The sequence below is a fragment of the Takifugu rubripes genome, chromosome 12 (assembly GCF_901000725.2).
Source record: "Takifugu rubripes chromosome 12, fTakRub1.2, whole genome shotgun sequence".
Taxonomy (NCBI): Eukaryota; Metazoa; Chordata; class Actinopteri; order Tetraodontiformes; family Tetraodontidae; genus Takifugu; species Takifugu rubripes.
This window is the reverse complement of record NC_042296.1, coordinates 2,433,588-2,449,152: the sequence shown is the minus strand read 5'-3', so window position 1 is coordinate 2,449,152 and position 15,565 is coordinate 2,433,588. Positions and strand designations below refer to the sequence as shown.

The 15,565-nt window shown below is 46.9% G+C and overlaps 2 protein-coding genes across 2 annotated transcripts; one reads left to right on the top strand and one right to left on the bottom strand.

The window, feature by feature from the left end:
- The first annotated feature begins 2,931 nt into the window (after positions 1–2,931).
- Positions 2,932–10,495, top strand: LOC101065390 (E3 ubiquitin-protein ligase RNF19A-like). Its single transcript, XM_003977211.3, has 10 exons — positions 2,932–3,086; positions 5,128–5,895; positions 6,563–6,771; positions 6,843–6,987; positions 7,071–7,233; positions 7,314–7,428; positions 7,543–7,701; positions 7,784–7,997; positions 8,078–8,221; positions 8,312–10,495. The coding sequence occupies exons 2-10, from the start codon at positions 5,261–5,263 to the stop codon at positions 9,054–9,056; spliced, it is 2,529 nt and encodes an 842-aa protein (XP_003977260.2). The 5' UTR covers positions 2,932–3,086; positions 5,128–5,260; the 3' UTR covers positions 9,057–10,495.
- A 613-nt stretch (positions 10,496–11,108) lies between these two features.
- On the bottom strand, positions 11,109–15,367 carry spag1a (sperm associated antigen 1a). The gene is made up of 7 exons (XM_003977210.3): positions 14,971–15,367; positions 14,230–14,329; positions 13,595–13,747; positions 13,238–13,395; positions 12,560–12,701; positions 12,302–12,428; positions 11,109–12,231 (listed from the first exon to the last, which is right to left on the bottom strand). The coding sequence occupies exons 1-7, from the start codon at positions 15,275–15,277 to the stop codon at positions 12,064–12,066; spliced, it is 1,155 nt and encodes a 384-aa protein (XP_003977259.1). The 5' UTR covers positions 15,278–15,367; the 3' UTR covers positions 11,109–12,063.
- Positions 15,368–15,565: the final 198 nt, after the last annotated feature.

The window sequence follows — 15,565 nt, the reverse complement described above, 5'->3', positions numbered from 1 at the left end:
GGAGGAGAAGTTTTTATAAAGCAGTTGTTCTTCGGGAAATAAATTCACACCACATAAATATGCTTAACAAATAAGAGCATGCAGAAAATCAGTAACGATTTAAAAAAAAAAAAAATATATATATATATATATATATATATATATATATATATATTAAAAACGTTTTAATTTTTTTTCTTCCTCCAAATTTTACTTTGTAAGTTTCTTGAGCTTCACAGTCGAAGAGATATGACTCCAGGAAAGATTAAAAAAAATACTCTCAATACTTGAGAATGTCATTTTCTAAAAGGTGTCGTGCATATTTGAACCATATACAATTGAATTACTCCCCCGTGAACCATCACCTTATCGTGGTGGAGGAGTTTGCATACCCTAATGAGCCTGGGAGCTATGCTGTCCGGGGCAGTTTGCCCCTGGTAGGGTCTCCCAAGGCAGATTGGTCCTTGGTGAAGGGTCAGACAAAGAATGGTTCAAGACCCATCGTGGAACATCTAAAAGGGAAGCCGCGTACCCGGCCCGGAGGGTTACTGGGGCCCCACCCTGGAGCCAGGCCTGGGGCTGGGGCTCGATGGCGAGCGCCTGGTGGCCGGGCCTACGTCCATTGGTCCCGGCCGGGCCCAGCCCGAACCAGCTATGTGGACACTCCCGTCTCCAGTGGACCCACCACCCGCAGGAGGAGCATGAAGGGTCCAGTGCAGTGTGGATTGGGCAGCGGACCAAGGCGGGGGCCTTGGCGGTCCGATCCTCGGTTATGGAAATTGGCTTTTGGAACATGGAACGTCACCTCTCTGGCGGGGAAAGAGCTGGAGCTTGTGGGGGAGGTTGAGCGTTACCGACTAGATATGGTCGGCCTCACCTCCACACATAGTGTCGGCTCAGGAACCTAAGTCCTTGAGGGGGGTTGGACACTCTTCTACGCTGGAGTTGCTCAGGGTGAGAGACGGAGAGCGGGGGTGGGCTTTTTGCTTGCCCCGAGACTCTCGAGTTCGACGTTGGGGTTCTTGCATTCGAGCGAAAGGGTTGCTTCCCTACGCCTTCGGGTTGGGGAACGGGTTCTGACGGTTGTTTGTGCATATGCACCAAACAATAGTTCAGAGAACCCGCCCTTTTTGGAGGATCTAGGACGGACGCTGGACAATGTCCCAACTGGGGACTCCATCGTGCTGCTGGGAGACTTCAACGCTCACGTGGGCAACGACAGCGTGACCTGGAAAGGCGTGATTGGGAGGAACGGTCCGCCCGATCAGAACCAGAGTGGTGTTCAGTTATTGGACTTATGTGCTAGTCGCAGTTTGGCCATAACTAACACCATGTTCGGCCGTAGGTCAATGATTGACTTTATAGTCGTGTCAGCTGATCTGCGGCCATATGTTTTGGACACTCAGGTGAAGAGAAGAGCAGAGCTGTCAACTGATCACAACCTGGTGGTGAGTTGGATCAGGTGGGGGGGGGACCTGGCAGGCCCAAACGCTTAGTGAGGGTCTGTTGGGAACGCTTGGTGGAGGAACTCAACTCCCACCTCCGACAGCGCTTTGATCGTGTTCCGAGGGCGGTAGGGGACATTGAGTCTGAATGGGCCATGTTCCGCTCCGCCATTGTCGAGGCGGCTGTTGCGAGCTGTGGCTGCAAGGCCGTTGGTGCTGGTCGTGGCGGTAATCCCCGTACCCGATGGTGGACACCAGAGGTGAGGGGAGCCGTCAAGCTGAAGAAAGAGGCCTACAGGTCATGGCTGGTCTGTGGGTCTCCGGAAGCAGCTGACTGGTACAGGTTGGCTAAGCGGGTTGCGGCCGCGACAGTCGCGACAGGGGCGGCAGGATGCGGATCAGCACCTCCAAGTCAGAGTCCATGGTCCTCACTTGGAAAAAGGTAGAGTGCCTTCTCCGGGTTGGGGAGGAGGTCCTGCCCCAGGTGGAGGAGTTCAAGTATCTCGGGATCTTGTTCACGAGTGAGGGTAGGGTGGAACGGGGGAGATCGACAGGTGGATCGGAGCAGCATCAGCAGTGATGCGGGCACTTAACCGATCCGTCGTGGTGAAGAAGGAGCTGAGCCGGAAGGCAAAGCTCTCGATTTACTGGTCGATCCACGTCCCAGTCCTCACCTATGGCCATCAACGCTGGGTGATGACCGAAAAAACGAGATTGCAGATACAAGCGGCTGAAATGAGTTTCCTCCGCAGGGTGGCCGGGCTCAGCCTTAGAGATAGGGTGAGAAGCTTGGATATCCGGGAGGGGCTCGGAGTAGAGCCGCTGCTTCTCCACATCGAGAGGAGTCAGCTGGGGAGGCTCGGGCATCTGGCTAGGATGCCTTCCGGACGCCTCCCTTTAGAGGTGTTCCGGACATGTCCCACTGGGAGGCGGCCTCGTGGCCGGCCGAGGACTAGGTGGAGGGATTACCTCTCTCGCCTGGCTTGGGAGCGGCTGGGGGTTCCCCCGGAAGAGCTGATGGAAGTGGCCAGGGAGAGGGCTTTCTGGGCACCCCTCCTGAAGCTGCTGCCCCCGCGACCTGGATCCGGATAAGCGGCAGAAAACGAAACGAAAACGAAAACAATTGAATTATCACATAATTCCAGTGACCATCTAATGAAACATTTGATTGTTACTGCATAAACAAAATATGGAGATGCTGTTAAAAAGAGAGAATTTAGTCTTCATTAACATGTGTTTATAGCATTTATTATTAATGTATTAGTAGTAATTTTATAGGCCTAACATTGTTCTTTAATGGTTAATCATTTTACTTTACTACGTTTTACTGAAATAGAATAATTTGGTATGAATTTGGTATGCTTTTGATTGATTGTATCAGATGCTATATAAATAAAGATTGATTGATTGATTGTTTAGGAATATCAATAAAGGCAGAACAGACAGATCAAGTTTTGTTTTTTGTTTGTTGCGTGATGTTTTATTGTGAAGGTGTAATCTCAGACCGGAAATAGGAAGAGATAATCGCCTATGTGTTTGTAGCTGAACTCATCGGGAGGAGAAAGTCTTCTGCGAAGTTTTTGGCAACGTTTTTTGAAGCTACTTCTCACTGAGACATGAACAGGACGATCCACACTCTTGTTCTGTAGTAAAAGGAGAAAGGTAATTACAACTCAGAGTGAATTGTTATAGTGTGTGAAATGGTTATAGCGTAAAGTGGCTAAGCTAACGTTTCGTTAATAACAGATCAGAACTTCCTGCTCTTCGAGGCAGAAGAGAGGCTAGCAATGTTTAGCTTTATTGCCTTGTATGTTCTCCCCTTTAGCCTCTAACCCAACATATAGCCTCGATTAAAGTTTCATTTAATGTCTTTTAGTTTTAAAAAAAATAGCTACAAATAGCCAGTTTCTTTCAGCTCGCCTATGTGATTAAACTTAGGTATAAGCTAGCTCCCTGTTAGCCAGATGGTGTTTTGCTTTTAAATTGATCAGCCGGATTACAAGACTAGATCGTGTTCCATTTTCCCTTTGCTTGGCATTAAAACCATTCTTGTGCCGCTTCTGTATTTGCAGCACAGTTACGCTAATTGAAGTCAAGGCTGCTTCTGCATTTTAAGATCACGCAATGGTTCAGTCGCTTATAATGATCATCCTCCTGGGAATATAGTTAGTCAATAATTATTGCCCACTTGGTATTTCTGCTTCATTAATGTGTTGTTGCTTGACGTAGATGTGTGCAGATGCCTAAAACGCTTGCGTGCAGCGTTTTTCTCCTGTCCTGCTGCAAAAGGACAGTGTTTAACCAGATAACAGGTCGTTTCCTGGGCAAAGTGCTTCTTTATTTACTCTTTGCAGCGTGTACACTGCAATTAATCTAATGAAGCCTCAGGAGCTTTCTGATAATGTGCTCTGTTTTTCTTGTCTTTTAATGATTTGATCACGATGTCAATGTCCAAACAGCTGTCAGGCACCGGTTCCTCAGTTAATGGACATGTGCTGAATTGATAGCAAATGTCTGCTTATTTCGTAATAACTCCTTAAATCGACTGAAAACTGCAGGACGGCTCATCGAGGTCCATTTGAAGGACTTCCAGCCGCTTTTATACAATGGCATTTTACTAAACATGGCAAGATGTGATGCTTGATAGAGAGTTGTGATGTGATGCTTGATAGAGAGTTGATGGTTTACATGTTTTTTCCACCATCTCAAACCGAAAACTGAAACCATTGCCAGGAACAGGAAGTCTGCCCTCTGACTGGAATGTCACCAGAATAAGCGTATGTGACGAAATCTCTGAGTCAGTCTCTCTGCGTGCGCTGTGAGCTTTTTTTAACTGATTAAACCAGGCGCACGATTATTCCTGAAGGCGCACGTCAGCACTGTCACTTATCGCTTTGAATGAACCACTCAGGACATTATCAGCAGTGGAATCGCATCAAAAGGTCCATTGAAGGCAGGTTTCTGTGAGCTTTTTCAGCCTGGGATGAGGACTACGTTGTGTTTATAACATTAATAAACACAGACATTTATGAACATGTGTTTGACTCCCCAAAGGAAGAGAATGATGGATGAATGTTGGGTTTTATACCCAAACAAAGATGCAAAGGATGGAAACTTGAGTTTACTTTATTCCCCCTCCGGTTCAGTACCAGCAGGCTACTGGTTTTTGTCAGCCTGGTGCTGACACAAAACCCAGGAAGTGGAGCTAAAAATAGTTTTTAAAACCTGGCCGGTGAAGAACTAAAACTGTAAAATGTTTCTTAAAATTGTGCCCATAAGGTAACATTTTAAAATGACAGATTTGAGTTATGTATTTTGGTTTGTTTCCCCTTGATCAAAAATAAAAGCACCTGCCAACGTTGCCATTTAATCAGATTGGCTGTGTGTTTATCAGAGATCAATTTCTGCAGACTCGAAACCCATTATGATGCAGAGATGCAGAGTTTCACATGACTAACAAACCCTCCTGGGGATGCCTGCAGCATTTTTACATAAACCCCCCCCCGCACACACAACAAAATCTTCCAAAATGTGACAATGACATTTAAGATGATGCTCTTGAAAGAAATCACACAACTGTGGCTACGTTGGTGCTCCTCCTGAGGAGTAACCTGCTCCAGAAGGTTTCTGATTGCTGCAGAGCATTAAATATTCATACAGCTGGAGTTTCTGGTGATTCTGTTTTGCTTCCTGTCTCCCTCAGATTGACGTTCTCCACCTTCGCTGCGATTTGAACCAGGCTCCAACCACCTTCCTGAAATCTTAAACCACCATGTCCTAGCCAACGCCGATCCAGGCCGGACGGTTTTTCAAATCTTTCGTTTGGTCCCGCGGTGATGTTTGGACGTCGCACCTGTGGCGCCTCATCTGGCACGATGAGCGTCCAGCAGCATCATGGCAGCTCTGGCTCTGAGCGGGACATCCAGTCGGCTGCCTCCTCCTCCGTCAGCCTCCCTTCGGTCCGAAAGACCCCAAAGAAGCGCCGCCTGTCCCTCCATTCTCTCTTCGGACGCCGCTGCCGCCTGGATCAGTGCAGGTTGCGGCCTCTGCAGGCCGGCGCGGTCGTGGACAGAGTCGTCAGCATCGAAAGCGTCCAGCCAGAGCCGTACCACGACAAAACACCCGCCCAGTCCGCGCCGGGTTTGGCGTCGACCTCCTCGGTGTTGGGGTCGTCGTTGGAGCTGCTGGAGTGCCCCCTGTGCCTGCTGCGCCACGCGCGCGAACACTTCCCCGACATCATGACCTGCCACCATCGCTCCTGCGCCGACTGCCTGCGACAGTACCTGCGCATCGAAATCTCCGAGTCCCGAGTCAACATCTGCTGCCCGGAGTGCTCCGAGCGCTTCAACCCCCATGACATTCAGCTGATCCTGGCGGACAAAGCCCTCATGGACAAGTACGAGGAGTTCATGCTGCGGAGGTGGCTGATTACTGAACCTGACTGTCGCTGGTGCCCCGCTCCCGACTGTGGGTAAGACAAACCAGGGTAGCATTAATCTGGCCTCGATTACAGAGAGGAAACGCTCATCGTCCGGCTCTTTCTACAGATTCTCTTTGGTGAATACGATTCTCAGTTTTCTAAAGGTGCTTCTGATTCTGAAAATAAATGCCCCGAAATAACACAATAAGGAACAACTTCAAGACTTTAAGTTCAGCTAGATGCTGTACTTATAAATAGCTGGCAGCAGGAATATTCTTTACATGAGTTGGACTCAGACGAGCAGCAAGGTGGGATTATTTATGACTCGCAAATTCAATATTAGAGCGTGAGAATGTAAACCATCAGAGCTCAGTGTAACCATGAAGGCAACGGTTTGTCCTGTTTGGTGCAGGTCAATTAAGCCTATTTGGATTTGACTAAAGCTCTGAGGCATTTGCCTCTTAGGTGGATGAAAGAGAAACCTTTTTTCCTGTTTGACGAGTACAGAGACCAGTTGTCACAACAAACACAGTACTGCAGGTCATATCTGTGAACTGCTAGACCCTCCTCTCTTCTTCTTCCTAATAATAAGCCCTCAGTTTGCTGACTGATCTAGTTTTACAGAAGAAAAATCATTGAAAATCCACTAGATTCTGCTTCCCAGAGATGAATTTGTACCTGAATTTCCCCACTGTCGACCCCCCGCCCTCTCTTTTAGCTACGCGGTCATCGCCTTCGGCTGTGCCAGCTGTCCAAAGATAACCTGCGGGCGTGACGGCTGCGGGACGGAGTTCTGCTACCACTGCAAACAACTGTGGCACCCCAACCAGACGTGTGACACGGCGCGCCAGCAGAGGGCTCAGACTTCACGGCTGAGGGGGTTCAGGTCCTCCTCGCTCAGTTACAGCCAGGAGAGCGGAGCCCCAGGTAGTGTGCACCATTTCACGCCGGTGCCAGCAGGCTTTGCACAAGGCTGACGTCTCCATAAACCTCTTCAGGCGACGACATCAAGCCCTGCCCCCGCTGCGCTGCTTACATCATCAAAATGAACGATGGCAGTTGTAACCACATGACCTGCGCCGTGTGTGGCTGTGAGTTTTGCTGGCTCTGCATGAAGGAGATCTCCGACCTGCATTATTTAAGGTGAGGCATCTCTGCGTTCCTACACAGACCCCCCCCCCACCCACCCACGTTCCACAACAACCAGTGCTTTTCTCCCCCCTCAGTCCTTCCGGCTGCACGTTTTGGGGGAAGAAGCCCTGGAGCAGAAAGAAAAAGATCCTCTGGCAACTTGGCACCCTGGTGGGGGCACCTGTGGGCATCGCCCTCATAGCAGGCATCGCTGTGCCCGCCATGATCATCGGTATCCCGGTTTACGTGGGCAGGAAGGTGTGAGCGCCGCCAGCGGCACAACGTTTACTTTATTCTGCATTCATTTTTTTTGTTTACACAAATGATGATCTCCTCAGATCTTTAATCGCTACGAGGGCAAGGACAGCTCTAAACACAAGAGGAACCTGGTAATAGTGGGAGGCGTGACTCTCTCTGTGATCGTGTCACCCGTGGTTGCAGCCGTAACTGTCGGTAGGCAACATTCCATTCCAATATATTTCTGTGTAATCTTTAAAAGCGTTATCTCCCACCTCGCATGCTGGAGCGCTGCTGCACCATCACTCTTGTTTGTATGATGTGGCGCAGGCATCGGCGTCCCCATCATGCTGGCTTACGTCTACGGGGTTGTTCCCATCTCGCTGTGCCGGAGTGGCGGCTGCGGGGTGTCTGCTGGCAACGGCAAAGGTGTGCGCATTGAATTTGATGACGAAAATGACAACATAGGGAGCGGGGCAGCAGCTACAGGTGAGCGTCATTGGGACGTTGCATTGATTTGTGGGTAAATCCCACTCGGGAACCTGCAATGGAGCCTCGTTTTCTTCCTTAGACACAACCTCGGTGGCAGAGACCCGGCTCAACAACCCCAGCATCAGCGACGGCGCCAGCGTGGGAGGCCTCACAGGCCTGAGCGTCAGCGGGAGTCACATGGAGCGCTGCGGAATAAGCTCCACGCAGCGGGACAACATGAGCGACGACGCCAGCACCACAGCCCTCGCCGGAACCAGCATCACCGGCAGCCTCTCCGGTAGCTGTTACAACAGGTAATAAAGCCGCGGCATCCTCAGACGTAGCGCACGTCCTGAAGGGTTTTGATCTTACTTGATTCGATTTGTGTTGCCAGGATGGAAGTCCAGGCTGACGTGCAAAAGGAGCGCTGCAGCCTTAGCGGAGAGTCGGCCACTGTCAGCCTGGGGACGACCAGCGACAACGCGAGCACAAAGGCAATGGCAGGATCCATCCTCAACGCTTACATGCCCCTGGAAAGGTCTTTACTGAGGAGACTAATCCAAAACCCAGTCCTGGTTTTTTGATCAGCCCCGCTTGATGATTCATTTTGGGTTACTGTACTTTACAGGGACAATAGTCTGGAAGTGCAGGCAGATGTGGAACCTAAGCCGGAGAACGTGAGGCGCAGCAGCGCGAGCAGCAGCCCTGATGAAGCCAGCTGTAGCAGCGCAGTCGCCGGCCTCAACGGCGCCAGCGGCGGCGAATGCTGCTGCGAGCCGCATGACGGCGAAGAATGCTGCTCGAAGGAATCCTCAGGAGCTTCAGGAGACACGAGCTGCAAAGGGAAGCTTTGGAGGAGCAGCAGCAGAGGAGGGGGCAAATTCAGCAACAAGCAGGGCGGTTCGGAGGTCCAGCTCCTGGAGCAGCGCAGCACAAACTCCTCCGAATTCGACTCGCCTTCTCTGAGCGGCAGCTTGCCGTCGGTCGCCAACTCGCACTGCAGCCGCCTGTCATTGGAGCTCAGCAGCTCCGACCCTGAAACCTCACGGGCAGCTCATGCCCCCTCCCCTTCTTCACCGGACGCTCAGCTCCCCGCCGCAGCCTTTGGCGAAGCCGTCGTCACGTCCTTGCCCGAGGTGGAGCACGACCGCCTGGAACAGTGTCCGCCTAAGGCTACTGCCCTCATCCAACACCTTCTTTCGTCACCTCCTACATCACCAAAAGAGGGGAGGGATCTGGACCTAAGCGAGGAAGGTGGAGACAGCGTCACAGACGTTGAAGAAAAGGATGATAAAGTACTAATACCCACCGAAAACATGGCCGCCACACCTGAAAACTCAAGACGGAAACACTGTATACAGACTGACATCTGAAGGAACTATTTTTTTGGCTGCAGTCAGTGTTACGACTGTTCGCTCAGTCAGCCTTGTTATCTGAAGTTACTCTTGCAGCTTTCAATGTATCCATCCTATGTGTTCACACACTGCAGGGGCAGGAGTAGTCAATGAATGTCGATTAGAGTAGAATAGTTACAGACAAGGTCGAGGTTTAAAGAAGGGGTGGCAGCTACAGAAAGTGAAGTCAAGCGTTCTTTGGTGACAGAGCAAGTCGGTCCGTGTGAGCCAGATTATGGGAACTGATCCTGTAAGAGGTGAATGTACATGGAGCTGAGATTGTGCACGAGGCCCATCCAGAACCCTTTTCACCATCCTTGCATGCTGAGTTTGCTGCTATTTCAAAGCATAAATGATTTCTTCCTTATTTCCTCTTTCAGCACAGCGGTCGCCATAACAACTGGATGGCATGAGCCTGAGAGGGACCAGACTTTATAGTTGCGTACATGTATTATTTCTATTATAATATATGACAGAAAATGATATATTCTTGCTTTACTCCCTCCACTGTGATTCCTCATTTTTATACTTTTTATTTTCCAGCATGGGAAAAAGTTTGCTGGGTCCACATCTTTAGTTTGTATATTTGGGTGAGACAACTTGTGGTTTCATCTGTGCAAATGAAATATTTAGTAATTTGTGAAATTATAAATCCAGAAATCCTATTTTTTCCCCATATTAAACTATGTATCTTACAGTTAATATGTGACTTGAACAGTGTAGCTGCAACCAGAATTTCTAATACTTAAAGGTGCACTCACAGTAAAATGTCTGTTTGATCACATTTATCTTATTGATTTATAATTTATTTGTGAAATGCTGATGGAAGAAAGTTTTTAATTGCCAAATTTTGGTGTGAGCTTTCAGTGTATTAACTACAAACTCCTTTTTCATGTGGCTAAACACAGGTTATTTTCTAATTGATGGATCCACAGTGCCTTTGAAACTCTTTCTATTGCATTGTAATTGTGATTTAAATGATACACATGAGATTGTCTTTTTTTTTAACTAAAAATTGTAAATGCGATGCTTAATACTTCTCGTTTAACTGAAGCAACTGCACTTTACAGCAAAACACAAGGATTAAAAAAGAATAACACTTTAAAACTCCACTCATCTTTCACATGAAGCTGTTTGAGGGGGCTGCTTTAACCAATGAGACTATTTTTCTAAATAAATGAGTTCATTATCATTTGTTCATTAATTTTTATTTATTTATACATTACACAGCTACAGGACAAAAACACGCGTTTATCTGTTAATTTCCTTTGCCTAAATCAATAGACTAGTATCAGACCTCTTTTCTATTTTTTAAATTTATAAATGTTTTGGGAGGAAAAAGTTCTTCAACTGGTCAACTTTTCTTTCTTTATTTGTGCATGTCAGTTCATACACTTAATAAAACCCTTAGCAAAACCGCTTATGTGTGTTTTAATTTATATGTGAATGAAAGTTTTAGTGAGTCGTCATTTTTACACTGACATTGGGAATTCCGGTTTTGATAAATTGGGTAAATGAAAACACCACAAAAGCTCAAAAATCCTAATAAATACATCTTTCTAACAATAATGACGCATAAGTTCTTTCAAAATGACAACCATTTTGTTTTAGTTATTATTGATTATTATTTTGGAAGGTTCACAGGAAGCCGTTGTAGTCCAACTACCGCCGCTTTATTGTCACAGCGCCACCTACTGGAACACGGCCTAAACTCCTTCAAAACTGATACTTTGTTTAAAAAACAAGTTTTGGCCAAACGAAATAATTGTGGCGTTGCTGTAAACGCGGCTGTCGTCGTTTGTTACTCTTTTCACACCACACATGACGCTGTTTTGACCCAAACTCAACACATGTAGTTTGTACAGATACATGCTAATAATCCGACCTACACGGTGACAGCGCCACCTTTCGGCAAGACAATGACTGGTTCCAACAGGCGATACATGTTCACTGAATGACTGCTATTATTGCTTACAGCTGCACGAGGAACTTCAATTTAATTCGGAAATTAAGGGAAAATATGGCTCGATAAAACATTCATGTTGATGTTTATTATTTACAGATACATTCAAAACATTCACATTTGGTACATGCTGTTTGCATTCCGTTAAGCAACACTTCAACCAGAGTGTTTTCATTTGTTTTTAGTCCTTTTTTTACAAGCAGCATGGCACATTGTGCTTTGCAGAAAGCAAAACTCCATAAATATAACCAGTGTAGCCATAAACATCTTATCCTTTCCCAGTTTGCCAGATGATAAAATGATGAATTTGGAACATTATTACCTACCTTGGTGAGGGGGGCGATAAAAATATTAATAGGCAACCAAAACAGGGCCTTAAATCACTGCTCATTCACTTCATTTTATCAAATTTTAAGGCAAAGTTTTGTCAGGACTTTTGAAGCGATCACATCAGTCAAATGTAACCTTGAACGTGTGACCTTATGGACATTAAATTTTAGTTGCAGTGCAGTGACTAATGACGTACATGAATGCAACATGATGTTTATCATCCAGAATCCAGTCAATTATTAATAAATAAACAAAATACTTAAACTCCCCTCACACAAAACATTCTCCTGTCCTTAAAATGACTCCTTCAATCTTAGTCAAGGTGAACCAAACAAAGCATTTTACATTAAATCTTGGCATGTTTAGTCCTTCAGGTTTGGTAAATATCTCAGTAAGGCACGCGTAAAACGCTCTCTGCTGCCTGTTGCACCAATCTGCATATAAAAGCAAATGTTGGTGGTGCTGTCACACACTCAGGCACCTTCAGAGCAGCAGGTCATCCAAGGTCAATGTCACAGTCACTCCTCTCTATTCCAAGTCTCACTGACAGTCCCTGGCTTTAGAAAAGCTGTTTAATCCAGACATGTGCAATTATTCCTCCCCACTGAGCTGCACAAATATCACACCGGCAGGACATTAACAAGTTTGTTTGTCCCCAGTCATCAACACAATGACACCATATAATGATTTTTTTTATGTGTGAGGTCTTGAAGATTTCCCCCTTGGTGTTTTGTTGTCGCCGTTTTCCATCAGGCTCCGTCTCAGTAAACACGTCACCGCCTCCAGCTCCTGCTCGGCCTCCTGCACGTTGGGGTCCAGCTGCAGGACTTCCTGGAGGTCGCTGCTGGCTGACAGGTAGTCCTGCCACAAAAAGAGGTGTCATGTGACAACAAAGTCAATAAAAGCCTTGTCAAAAAAGGACCGAACGCACCTGTAAACCCTTATGCGCCAGGGCCCGTCTGTAGAAGGCCTTCTTGTTGCTCGGTTCCAGCTGCAGAGCCGAATCACAGTCCTGCTTGGCCTCTTGAAACCGACTCAGCTTCAGGAAGCAAATGGCTCTGCGGGTGTGTCGGCAGATGCAACACAGACGGTTAAGGGCAGCATGATCATGTGGCAATGACATCAACTGATGCTAGTTGGGGTATATACCTGTTATACCTGTATATACCTGTCATGTACCCTATAATACCTGTTAGTGTAAAGAGCGCACTCTTCAGGTTTCAGGGTGAGACAGTCGCTGTATTTCTGCAGAGCTTCCTGGAAGCAGCCTCTCTTCACCAGATCGTTACCTTCTCCCTTCAGCAACGTGAAGCGGGCCTCTTTTCTCCTGGCTATGCACAGAAACGGAGGGAGCATTTTTACTCCAGATCATAAAGAGGGCTGACGTTCACCTTTTCTTTCATCTTTACCACTTTACTTGTTTTTTTCTCTGTGTATCGAACAGCAGACCCATCAGCAGAGTAGACTCGTGCACACTCACACTCTAATGGGAATTAGACTCCTAAGTCAGTTGGATTTGAAAATATCCCAGACTGGTTAATAATGTTACAGAAACACTATATTTAAATGGACTGGAAGATGAAACATTGCTGGAGTCTTTTTAGCTGAGCAGAAACAACCTGGAAACCTGAACAGGCTTGTTCCATTACATCAGCACTAAACACTGGATAACCTTCCCCTCTGCAATATTAATCACACACACACACACACACACACACACATACATACATACACGCACAAAATACATTGTTTAGAGGTATAAAATGTGAAGATTTTGATATAGATACAGGTAGAGTTATTGTTTTAACTTTAAATCTGTTGGAATTATGGGATTATGGGCTGTGGGAAAACGTGTCACGTCACCGACCTTCCTCCTGCGCGGCTCGCGCGGCTCGGGCCTCGGCCACTTCGGCACTGACTGGTTTCTGTCGGTGCTCCTGCTGGACGGCCAGCGGAACGATGGGAATCTCTGGAAGCTTGTCTCTCCACCCAGGCCCATCCTGCTCAATGAGCATCTTGGTGATCCTGTAGTTGCGGAGACCACGACAGAGAGGACAAACTCCACTTTAATGCAGGACTTTAAGTCAACACAGTTCAGCCATTACTTATTTAATAATTAGTATCTGGGAATAGCAGCAGCTCCTGCTAGGATGGTGCAGGAGTAATGCGTAATCCCAACCCTTGAAGCTATAATCTCAACACCTTCCGCATATTCAGGTATGACCTGTGGACGCTGTCGTGAGCTGCTTGCACCCCGTTGTCGATCTGCAGGACGGTTTTATAATCCACGTAGGCCTTCCTGTAACGCTCCAAGGACTCATAGGCCATAGCTCTGCGCAGCAGGGCCTTCAATGAGTACGGCTGAAGCTCTAAAGCCCTAAGAGGATCAGAGAGACACAAACAGGAGGTTCAAGCTGTCTACACCCGGCGTCCATCATAAACATGTGAGTGTGTTCATGGGGATGATCCTTTACATCCCCCTGATGCTACAGGCAGGCTTCACTTTCAGAGGAAAACACATTAACAAGGAAAAAAATGCAGTATTCCTTTCTTTTTTTTAAAAATCTACAATGTTTTGTGTCAATTATATAGAGGAACCTGCATGGATTCTCCTAAACTGCATGAGGTTTGGTGGAGAAAATGAAAGAAATATGGACATTCAGGGTTGGAAAAACAAGGACAACGTTCCTTTTTTGGCCTTAGGCAAGCAGCTCTGAAGCACATTAGTGATCTCAGTTGCATTATGGGTAACGGAAGAGCCCGCTGTGTGTTATAAAAGAGGTGCAAGCATGATCTCTGCTGATTAAATTTACATTCACACATAGAAATCAGAGAAATGCACCATGCTGCGTCACTTACTTGGTACAGTCCTGAATGCAGTCTGTGCTGTTGCCGTCCTTCAGGTAACAGGCTGCTCTGTTGGAGTAGAGAATACACAGATCTTCTGGACTATCGACACCTGTGTGTGGGGGTTGGATTAATCAATATGCTGGTGCGACTCAGATGCTTCGTATTAATAACTTCTGTAGTTGTGACTTGAGAAGTGCAGAAAACAGGACAACAGAGAGAGCTCAGTTTATGGTCGCTCAGGGATGCTGAGGAGACAGGAAGGGGACCAAAGGATGGATGGAGGAATGGACGCAGACACAAAGTGTAGCTCCAAGCATGGCTTCAGTGAGGCGCAGATTATTGTGGTGTTTAGATAAATAATCACGCAGGTGAACTGAATAAGCTGCACTCATCCTGGGTGACACACGCAAAGATAGTGCATGACCACATTCATGTGTTGAAGAACTCTGTAGCATGAAAAAGAGATAAATGCAATCAGCTCAGCACGTGTAGCTGTAATTGTATCCCTAACCAGCTGATTGATGGTTGATTTAATAGTGTTGTTCAAATTAATCCACAAGCAATGAAAGTAATATCATGAAATCGACATTATCTTTTCCAAGAATACAGGTGATTTATTTATTTGTGACACAGTAGGTTCCCAAAAATACTGATTTTCTTGAAATATATGATAACACGGGTTTTGTAGTCCGCATTGTGTCAACAGTTATCCTCGGAAACATTATGCAGATAAGAAATCAAATCTCCCACCTGCTTCAGGAAAGCCCTCAATGGCCCGTGAGTATTTCTCCAGGGCGTCAGCAAACTGGCCGTGTCTGAAGAGGTGGTTCCCTTCATTCTTGAGTCGTGCCAGGTGAGGAGGGAGAGCTCCAGCGGGGGCATCTAGGTAACTAGTGTCAACTGTCTGGCTGTTTTCCCTCCCGTTGACCAGCCCTTTCTCTGGAGGACGTCGCGACTGGGGCTTTCCGTTTCTCGCATTGCCGCCCGCAGCCCGCTGATCCGGTCTGCCAGCCAGTCCTCCTCCGCTACCTGGAGGTTTATCCTGCGAGTTCCCCATGGCTGCACTCCCTCTGCAGTGTGTCTTCTTCCCCTCCTCTAAGCAGATCCGCAGTTGAGAGCTAGGATGGGGATTTTCTGTGAACTCCGCCCATACGGTGACGTGTGGAGCGATGCCCTCTGTATGGGCGGGGTTAATGATAATACCGCCCCCTGGTTAACCGACCTGACAGATATTCATTAATAAAATATACAGTCACGTTGAAAATTGTATATGATATTTAAAGTAAAAATGTTTCTTTTGAAAAGGATAGTATATTACTAAAACTATAAAAAGCAAATAATAAGC